This window comes from Teleopsis dalmanni, chromosome 1 (assembly GCF_002237135.1).
Source record: "Teleopsis dalmanni isolate 2A chromosome 1, ASM223713v2, whole genome shotgun sequence".
NCBI classification, from domain to species: Eukaryota; Metazoa; Arthropoda; class Insecta; order Diptera; family Diopsidae; genus Teleopsis; species Teleopsis dalmanni.
The window spans coordinates 204,082,466-204,094,037 of NC_051846.1; the positions used below are offsets into that span (position 1 = coordinate 204,082,466).

An 11,572-nucleotide genomic window follows, 5' to 3' on the forward strand; every position below is an offset into this window, starting at 1 on the left:
GCAAATCATAATTGATGCTGTCACTCACAATTGAATCTTTTCTGTAAAAATAAAAAAAATTAGTATATCTATTTAGTAGTCTATTAAAAAAAAAAATATAAATATAAAGCAGGTTATAAATTAATATTGCTTACTTGTAATCTGGATGCTGCAAGACCTTTGTTCTGATCCAAGTTGCTGTGGTTACAAATTCTCCAGAAGCACGTTTTTGTATGAAACGTAAATATTGTTCGATGGTGCAGTGAGTGTCGGTATCAACTTCCATGGACTGCAAATAACTGCGAATAAGTGGCACTAGACCCGGGAAAGTATTGGGCTAAAATATTAATTAAAAAACAATATATAAATATTTGTTTAATATTTGTGAAGTGATGTTAAAAAGCTTACCTTGCCATTAAAAATTTCTCCTATAGTCATAAGTTCATAGTTTTCATCGTAGCCGTTAACACCATTCTCTTTGGTGCCGTTAACAGTACCATTAAGTTCGGGTGCTCGTGCACGATGATGTGCTTTACGGAACCAAAATTTCTCTTTACGGCAAGCATCACGTTTTTGTGCTGTTTGCATATTTTCATCAACCTAAAAATTATTTATTTAAAAAAATATATCATTTTGGCATTGTTCCAAATATCGAAAAATCGTCTAAAAAATACTCACTTTACTTATGGGTATGAGGAAATTTAGTTGATACGATAAAATCACTCTTGTCAATAATACAACAAAACATACAAATGCAGCATTTTCAAAATCACTAATTTGTGCCTCACATGGCCTGAACTCCACACGCCAGCCGATCGATGAATTCGGTGGTGGTGGCTTAAAACGCATCGTTTGCCAGTTTGTGGACTGTATGTTTTCAAAATGATCTGTATCTTCTTCATCATTCTGATGTACTTTCTCGCTGAATAATGAAACTGTATCACGTATGAAAAGATGTGCCACATGTTGCGCAAGTAAATCATCAATTCCACCATCTCTCAAGCGTTTATACACTTTCTCATCATAGGTCAGTGGAACATCATTATATTTTCCTCCCTCCGTTGAAAGATATGAATCAATTGAGTCATAACGTGATTTCGCTATACGGAATTTATTTTCACGCAATGGTTTTAGACCACGTTCTTCTTCAGTACGGCAATCTACTGATGAACTGATAACGTTCCAACGGCAGTCCGATTCAGTTAGATAACCTCTGTATATTGGTGAGGCAGCTGTTAAAGCTAACATTATTGGACAGAGTGGCGCTAACTGATCGTACAATGTACGCGCCTCAGTAATATTACAAGCCTGGAATGTTAATTGTAGGCAACAACAACCCATACCAAAGCCCATGGCATCTAATAATACAACGTCTGGCTCATTCTTTGGTGCGCCAAGCACAGGAATTTTGGTATTCTCGTCATTAAATACTGAAATTAGAAAAAAAAATGACATTAGGAAATTTTTAGTTATAAATAATTAATGGGTTAAAAAATGAAGTCTAAAATTATATCGGATTTACTAGCTAGAAAAATAGAATTTATAGATAATTTAACTCTTCTTTCTAATTGGTGTATATTGAAGCGTAGTCTACTTCTCGGGTTGATATGAAATTGCTACAATATTTGTTTTTTAATTTAGATTATATCAATAGATTGGCAACACTCCTCATTTAACGCTACGACGCCTTGTTCACTTTTACTTTTCGAATAAATCATTATAGGATAAGTAATAAGTTTAGGGTAACATATTACAGAAACTGATGAAAGGACTTTCCAACAGTTAATTGTCCAGAACAACCAATTATAGGTTTCAAGAACGACCGGGTCTACGTCACGGAGCCCTCGTCTAGTTCGACTGCTAAGTGTCGTTTAGCATACTTAAAGGGTCTACACAAGCAGATTCTTGTGAGCTACAACAACAACTAATTATCGTTTACTACTTCTGTTAAAGGATTGCATGACACGAATCAAACTTATAGCAATAAAGCCAAAATAATTTTATAAAAGAATGGCTTTTTTTTGTGTATCATTATTTCAATGATAAGGACCGACTCATTGTAATAAATTATCTAAGATAGATATTAAGTTTGAAATGAATTTATAGAACAATGATTTATTATGTATATCATTATTTTAATGGTAAGGATCGACGCACTATGTGAGATTGATATGTAATTGAGTGGCGTGTTAAATCAGAATTATTTATTTAAATAGAAGTTTAGAAAAAGGGGCTATAAAACTAATCTAACTTCCATATCTAAAACATTAACAATATATTGACGAAACAAATTTTTAATTTATTATGTATTAGAGAAATGAAATGAATCACTGAGATTATATCATTTATAATCTACTACCATCTACTACTACACTTACCTTTAAGTTTTATAGCCACTTTCTCACCACGCCTTTGTCTTATATTACGAGTGAGCGTCTTAAATCGTGGATGTCCTGGAAAGATAGCCTCATCTGGAAAATAAAGTGATTTTGCTGCACTTTTTGGATCATCTGGTTTAGGATAATATATGGGATAAGTAAATTCTGGTGCACCCAAACGTGGGAAATTCGTTATAGACATAACGCATTCATCTTTATCCAATAATTGTGTTACTTCTTGTCGTCTGTATCGCATATTTGCTTCGACTAAATTTAAATTTGCCATTAAACCACCGAATGGTTTTCCTGGTGTACCTTCTATCATATAAGCCCCATATTCTGGCCGCCATAGTGATTTGACACCATGTGGATCGGCTATTTCTTTTTCATTTAATTTTGCTAGTAAATCTTGGGCTTTTAACGATACTCGCGCTACTCTGTTTTCATCATCAAATTTTACGATTATATATTCGACTTCATCGCCCCATTTAAGAATATCACCTTGGCGATCTTTCAATCTGTGATAGAGATTTATGAATTGATTAATACCATGTTCGCGTACATGTTCTGCTAATTTTTTTGTTTCTTCCCATGAAAGTGGACTACCCTCGCTTAAAAGACCCATTTCTGTAAATAGAAAAAATTTAAATTAATATATATGTTGAAGAACATTTAAAAAAATCACCCTGTAATTAATTATAAAAAATAAGAAATTAAAGTCATTTGATATTTTTAATAAAATGCAATGCGCATTTTATCTTTAAACTACATATTTAATAACTTTTTTTTTATTTTAAAAATGGAATGCTGAAATTCCTCTATCATTTCTATAATAAATATGATCTATTTTGAATTAAAAGCTTAATTGTCTTAATAGGAAAAGTTGTAAATGAACAATAATTGATGCAAATTCTGGAATGCATTTTGCATATCGTTTTAAATTTTAATTACTCGTATTCAGTAAAATTTTAGTAATTACGTTCTTCTTCTTTTGAAAACAGACTTTTAGTATTAATTAAAAATAAATAAAAAAGTTATTAAAAAAAAATAAATAAAAAAGTTATTAAAAAAAAATAAATAAAAAAGATCTTATAAAAAAAATAAATAAAAAAATTATTATACACAAATAGGCTGATCCAAGATATATATTATTGCTGCAACTATTATGTCTCTAAGTTCCTACTATTCCGATCAAAATAGGCAAAAAGTAACCCTAGATACAGTTTTGGTAGCTAGGGTCAGGTAAATTAAAGAAGGTCTCTATTTGTAATTTTTTTAGAATAAAAAGTAAAATAAAAAATGGGTAAAAAACATACCAGAGAATGGTTGAGATTAATTTGCTGAAAGTTTTGTACCTGGAAGTATTTGAATTGGGAACTCAACATTTTTATTCCGGAATTTTGTTTAAAAGTCCACTGATTAATTAAAAATTAATATCAATAAATTTAAAAAAAAATATTTTTCTAAATATATAAAACTGATTTCATCACAGTGTTTCGTTTTTAAAAGAATAATTTGATATTCTTAAGATAAAAATAGAAGTGATTAATAATATAATATAAGATATATTTAGAGAAAAGATTCAAGTGATCTGAAAACAATACAGTCTTTTAAGTAGTATAATAATTTTGAATTAATTTTATTATTTAGAAAAATAATAGCAATTGAGTAAAAACTCCATTAAAGATACAGTATGATATACTTATAATATAGTGCAGTCGAAGATATAGTACATGAGTAATATACTTCTGTTATCATACTACTGCATAAAACTTCTTTGTATGATAAATTGCAAGATATAAGATACTATATTATGTTGTAATAAAATATATAAATAAAATAAAAGTTAAATTAAAAAGGAATATTCCTTATTATAGGAATAATAAGGAATAGTCTGAAGACTAGCACTCTACTGAGAAAGAGAAGAATCATAACTCTTAGATATGAAAATGACAATATTTGTTATAATTAAAAAAGGTCAAAAAAGGATTCAACGGTTCTGGTCATGATATAAAATATATAAAAGAATTTTGTTGTAACGAGAGATTATCATTTCTCTATTAAAAACGAAAATAGTCCGCTTCCCCCACTGATAAAAGATTGGATGTTTCTATAATTATGCTTATAGCACTTGTCAAGTACATGGTTTCCATTATTTCTGCTTTTTTTTTAATTGCATATGTGTTTAGAATCAGGAATTGACGTGTGAAGCTGCTACAGGGACTACAGACTAATAGCACAGAGCTATCTGATCTTTATTAATCTTACAAAGGGAATCAAGATATCAAATTTATATGAGTAGCTGATATGCGATATTGAAGTGTTGCAGTTTCTGAACTAATATATATATAGATGGAGTTACAGGGACTTATATATATTAGTTCAGAAACTGCAACACTTCAATACCGCATATCAGCTACTCACATAAATTGGATATCTTGATTCCCTTTGTAAGATTAATAAAGGTCAGAAGCTCTGTGCTATTAGTCTGTAGTCCCTGTTAGTGTTAGTGTCATTTTTTTTTTGTAATTTTTAGTAATAAATTGAGTAAAATAGTTATTTAGGAAAAATAGTTTATTCAATAGAATACTTGTGATTAATTGCAATAATGTTAAAAACATTTAAATATAAATGTTTCTTAGAGCAAATTCTAAAAATGTTCTTTAGAAAAAGAGCTACTCTCCCAAAAAACAAAATATTTTTGTATACATATAGAATACAAAGCAAACTTAGCATAATTTTTACTTATGGTATTTTTAAAATAATTTATTTAAAATTTTTAGCATATATTGAAAAATTATTTTATATTTTAAAAACGCAAAATGTATTTTTATAATGTATAATATATAAAAATAATTTTTATTTTTTCTTAAATAAAAAAAATAAATATCGCAAAAAAATGTAAATGAATACAATACAAAAAAATATCAATAATAAATCACATAAAATAAAAAAAAATTATTTGATATTTTGTATTATAAAAATAATCAAATTAAATAAAAATAAAAAATTATTTAATTTACTATAAAGTGATAATTAATCAAGCAATCAATATTTAAAGTCGCATTAAATTTAAAAACTTAGAAATGACCTACACTTATGTGACTTTATTAAGGGCTTTAAGCAGAAATACAAGCTAGCTCTTCTTTTTTTCTGGAAATCTATTAATTTTACATTTAAAAATGTTAATTAATATTATCAGTTTATGAAATTTTTTATTTTTATTTTTATTTCTGTATGGAATTTTTCTGTGAGCTTAGATGCAATTAATAATAAAACATCTTTAAAAATTGAAAAAAAAATCACAGTTAATTATAGCTGATAGATTATACCATGTACTGCAATACTATATAAATTGTTTGCTTTGCTTTGTAATGGAATTGATTTATTTTGAGTTTTGAGAAAATATATTATATATAATATTACATATTACTCACAAGATAATCCAATATACGTTTTAAATTAAACTTTCTCTATTTTACAAAGAATTAGGTGTATTGAGTACTTCTAGAGGCAACATACTTAGATAATCGAAGTAAATCAGGGATAACCCAAAGATTGTATCTTATTTTTGAAGACAATAATTAAGGGAAAATTGGTAATGATTAGTACTCGTAGTTCAACAAATTCATATATATGTAAAGATCTACTGTACTTGATCGTATTTGTAACTTTATAGTAAATCATTCTAGATTAACCTGATAGGTTTGTTACTTAGCTAAATGCGAACTTTTGGTTTGAAGGGCAACCGAGTGGTGATAAGTGATTTTTAGCTATAAACATTGTCCTTTCTCTAACTGATTCCATTAGATATAACGTTATGCAAAAGCATTTAATATTAAAAATATGTTAAAAACTAAAGCGAAGTTGAGATTTTTCCACGTTGTCTTCCACGTGCAGCAAGAACTGTCCTTGCTCAATTGAGATCAGGATATAGCCGAGTGCTAAACAGTTACTTGTCTCGCATAAATACGTCCATCCACAATGTGTGCCCTAACTGCAGCTGTTCTCCCCATGACGTCGCCTATCTGTTTTAATGTCCTTCTGCACACACAAACCTTCGTCCAATTAACCTTTGGACTCACCCCATTGAAGTGGCTTGGTTTCTTCGCCTGGATTCAGGATGACGGTTTATACACACCTCTAACTTTCTTTCCACTTCCCTACTTATGTATTCGTCTTGTGTTTCCTTTCATGTTTATTTGCTTACAGGTCCCGGCGGGTTACAACAACAACTCTGCACCCCCAAGCGATTTATAAACGTCACCAAAATGCCAAATGCTATTACCTTTGGAGTTTTACTAGCTTTTCTTTTCTTGCTTAAGGTCTTATAGTAGTATTGAACTAATTCGCATACTGATGAAATTCTTTTCCGACTGAAAGAATTCATCTTTCTTAGGAAGAATTCATCGACAAAAACTCGATCTCGCAAATTTTAATTTAAATACAAATAAAGTACCTTAAAGATCTTGCTATGTCTATATTAATTAAATATACTCTCAAGTCATTGTTTGTCATCAATCTACAGATACGAATTTCGTGATATTGGAAAAAGAGGGAAGCAAATAAAAAAATTCTTTGAAATACTTTAAGATCGTTTGAATGCATGTTGGAACATGATTTGAACTTCTGAATTTCATAAGAAGACAGAAGCCAATTTGTTACTTTTTTATTTACATACATACATAACATATATGTATGTAGTTCTATCCACGTGACTGCAATGTACGTTAGATATATTATTATGTTAGATATCATATACAAATGTAAATATTGTAGAAAGTTGCATGTCATGCAACCTTTAATAATGAGATACATCAAAAGGAAATGAAATAAACTTATACGAGGTAGGTGGGAATTTATGGCTGTTATATATTATTAACAATTCATATCAGTTATTTGCTAAGGGTTCTTGTCACTAATTGGCAGTGATAAGAGCGGCAATGCAAAAATAAACATACAAACGTGTTGATAACATGTTCTACATATTGTTCGTCATTAGCTACATATTTGAGCGATAAGATTTTAGAATGTTCTCAAACAAATTGCGTTCTTTCTGTTTACTTTACTCACTTCTTGTCCCATAGGAGAATATACCTACCTATGGTTAAATGATTAAAATGTATGCAGATTAGAAATGTTGAATTGGTCATGTGTTTCCTAAACAAATTCAATTCAGTAAAACTGGAAATCTAAAGATACGTACATATATACATTATAATACTCTATGTATATATGTATATATTTATAAATTTTAAATAAATTTATATAAATATTGATAAGATTTAAATACTAACTACAAGTATTTGTATTTCTGTTTGGGCGGATATGCATATTTAATGCCTAAAAAACTGCGACGTCATTTTGTTGTGGTGAAATTGACAATCCAAGTATCTAAGAAACCAATTGAAATGTGTACTTGATTAAAAACATAGTATGTACGTATTGTGTATATACTATAATTAGTATATGGTATACTATAGAAGTATATTTATATGTATATATAAAAAAATGTGTACACACCTCGTTGTGTATAAACATTTTTTGAGTGAAAAATAATATGCGCAAATGACTAAGCATTTTCTATTTTGGCAATCATAGTTTTTATATACATACATATGTACGTATGTATGTATGTATGTAAAAATAAACAATCGAAAACAAATTTCATTAAAATGTGCACTGTCATCTTGAGTTTCATATTTTGTATCTCATAGATACAAATTGGAGTGATATCATTAATTCATGTGAAATAAGTTATAATTTAGATTTCATTCAGAACATTCAGATTGTTAATGCAAATTGCATGGATTTGTGACTTTAATATAACGTAAATAGACAAACAGATTCATTCATTTCAATGCTGTGCTTTATGGTGATTTCTCTCAATGAAACTAAAAGTTAAGGAAATAATACTTATATTTCTAAGAAAATGAATTCATTTAGAAGGCGTGATAATACAATATGTTATATACTAAGTTAATTATTAGCTACTAATATGCATAAATTCATTCAGTTTCAGTACTTGGAACGAAATTTATATTTTCGGAAATATAAATTCATTAGCATCCAATCACTGGTTTTTCTTAAAAGGCACATAAAACTGAATGAAAAAATTCAAGAAAAATATATAAATTACAAAATTTAAATTAAAATTTACATTGTATTTTTAAGATTCAATAATAAATTTAAATAAATTGTAAAATTGCAAATTGTATTTTTTAAATATTTTAATAATCACGTGTCTATATTTTTTCGTCATTATTCACATATAACAATATTCATTAAAATTTTATTAGAAGTAATATAATATGCAATATATAAAAAATAATTATAATTAATAATGATTGTGGTAACTGCACTATTAATATATAAATATATTTAATATTTTTGTTTTATTCATATAAGCTAAAACCCCACCTTACGATACTGTGCAAACTATAGATTTTGTGAAGAGAATGAAGAGTCCGCCATATACCATATATATAAGCTGTTAGAATACCCTACGCTAACGCACACACGGAATAAACTCCTGAGAATGTATATCCTTACGGAAGAGGCAATAAAACTCTGTAAAGTTTATTTACGCAACAGGGCTTAGAATATGTGCACAATAGACCCGATGGTCGCAGTATCACATACTCTCTCAATAAAAATAATAAAAGCTTGTGCAAATGATTAAAGTGAACTTCAAAATGTTCAATTAATTTTAACTATTTAAAATATATACTATACATTATATTTATTATATTTACACATTACATAAAAAGACATACCGCATAAAGATCTACAATGAAAGTTGAAGTATAAGATAGATTAGATTAGGTCAGTTTAAAGTGACAGCATTGTGCACCAAAACACAATTAATAACCCGTTTTGATACTATGAAAAAATGTTGATGCATACGCTAGGCCAACTATACTATTAATATACCTATAAAGACAGCTTCAAATCACCCATCATAGAGTAAAAGTCCCCAAATGCACTAACCTGGAAAAGGCTCAACATAAGACCCATATTTAAATAAAGTAAATCAACCTAACAAGTCTATAAACTATGATTATAATTTTAAAGTATAACATTTCTGTGGGTGAGCAAAAGAGTTCCAAATATATTAAATCTACTAACGGTCAAAAATAATTATTTTTATAATTAATTCAAAATTTACATTTAACATCAAAAGTAATATAGATGCCGTTCAAGCTTCAATTTTAATAAAAGAAAGAAATAAAATTAAAAATAAATAAACAATTAAATTATAAACACTTAATTTAATTTAAAAATAAGGAAACATAAACATAATACTTCCAAACTATCAGGTTTCATTTTTTAGACAGTTTTTTTTTTAAATGATAACTCATATCGACTAGAAAGCATGCCGACACCGAAGTTTATTGAACTTTTTGTTTATGAAATCATTATTTAGTATAATAAACAGCAGTCAATATTGTGTCTCATCACAACACCTATAAAATATTCATAATACATATACATAAAGGTCTGTCCATAACTGAAATAGAAAAAGCTTAAACCATATAAATATTTTATACATAATAAATAAATAATAATGACACAAGCAAATATTTAATTTAATTTTGATACTTGATTTTTTGATGATTCCTATAAGGCATGCGTTCTTATATAAATATTTTATAAAATTATAATATTAAATTGTTAAAAAAGGAGTTTCATTAAATTTTTTTTAAAAATTAGAAAATATTTTTTCTTGTCAATGTTTCTCTCTTTCTTATTCTCATCTCCCAGTGGAGCATTGGGCCTCAGTGTTTTTAAAGTGTATATAATCTGTTGATTATATTGTTATGGTAAAGATCCATCCTTTTATTCTCGTCTATACTTCCTGGGTATGACACTGGAGACTCTGCACCAGGAAATCAATTATTATTGAGTTGTATGTTGCATCAGTATGTAATTGTACAATGACTGTACCCATTAAATAAAATCCACAAAATAATTATTAAAGACTGTACAGTTATGTTGTTTTCGAAGTGTATATCTTTGTAGATCACACCAGAAAGCGATGGGTAAATTAAATGAGTCACGCTTTGCATTACTTTCCCATCCACCGTACTTTCCAGATCTGACTGTAAAATTTACTATTTGGAGACATACAAAAGATATTCCAGGCAAAGAAGTTTGTATCAAGTAATGAAGTGATTCCTGATGATAGAAAAAACATAAAAAAGCTAGAAAAGTCCTAGAATGTATGTATCAATGTGAATGTACAAATGCGAGAGTTCTAGAATACTTTAATCGAATTTCTAGAAAAAGATTTGTTTTTCTAAAGGAGACCGAAGACTTATTGAATGATCATTTATTAAAATTTTATTTATTTAATGTATTCTGTGCATTTATGTAATGTATCCAGCATTTAGATAATTATATTATGTTATATCTATTATATACACATTTAGAATAAGTCTATCTCAAAATATGGATAAAAATATGAACTAGGAGTAGGAATCGGAATAAATGGGGTACTAGCTCCCAATGGAGCGGATCACTGTGACTATGATTGATCTTTTGTGCTGCAATAGACCCTAACCGAACAGAAGACATACCTCCTCCCGAATGAAACCCAGAATGTCGGCCATTCAGGACCTCCTAATGTCAGAAGAAGAGAGTAGTTCTCGACACAATGACCTCCTCCTAGCCCAGATCAAGGCTGGACAGGCACAGAGAATGTGACTGAAAGTCCCGTCTGCTTTTAAGCAGCGTCGACAATCTATCTTGTCGGACAGAACCATTTTGTTAAGGTGATAACGTAGTCCATGGTGACCTGTTAAATATCCCACCAACAATCTCATCTCTGTTTTGCTGAAGATGGATACCTTACCATAAAATATGAACTAATTTGTTTTCATACAGACTTCCAGCAAACTGAGATATTTGGATTCATGACTCATACTCAAAAGCTGAAAATTAATATATAAGAGCATTTGTGTCTTTTTCACAGTGTAACAAACAGTTTAAAAAGCTTAATATATCCTATATTCACTATATTGTTTATTAATGGTATAATAAAATATACAAATAAAGTACTTTCTCTCAATAAATGAGTTTGAAAAACATTTTTATTGCTGTATATATTATATATAAACTATTTCGTATATACCTAAAAAAATTAAATTTCATTTTTTTAAATTTTTTACGTATTCTTAAAGAACAGCAAATGATTTATTTTAGTAAATTAGAAG

The 11,572-nt window shown here is 28.5% G+C and overlaps 1 protein-coding gene across 1 annotated transcript in view; it reads right to left on the reverse strand.

Moving 5' to 3' along the window:
- LOC119667101 (glutamate--cysteine ligase-like) overlaps nt 1-2,986 on the reverse strand; it is a 3,124-nt gene extending 138 nt beyond the window's left edge. The window contains exons 1-5 of the mRNA XM_038076387.1: nt 2,358-2,986; nt 658-1,409; nt 388-579; nt 135-316; nt 1-41 (exon numbers count right to left, since the gene is read on the reverse strand). Of these exons, the coding sequence (XP_037932315.1) occupies nt 1-41; nt 135-316; nt 388-579; nt 658-1,409; nt 2,358-2,982 (1,792 nt within the window). The 5' untranslated portion in view covers nt 2,983-2,986. The remainder of the gene's footprint in view (nt 42-134; nt 317-387; nt 580-657; nt 1,410-2,357) is intronic.
- Nucleotides 2,987-11,572: the final 8,586 nt, after the last annotated feature.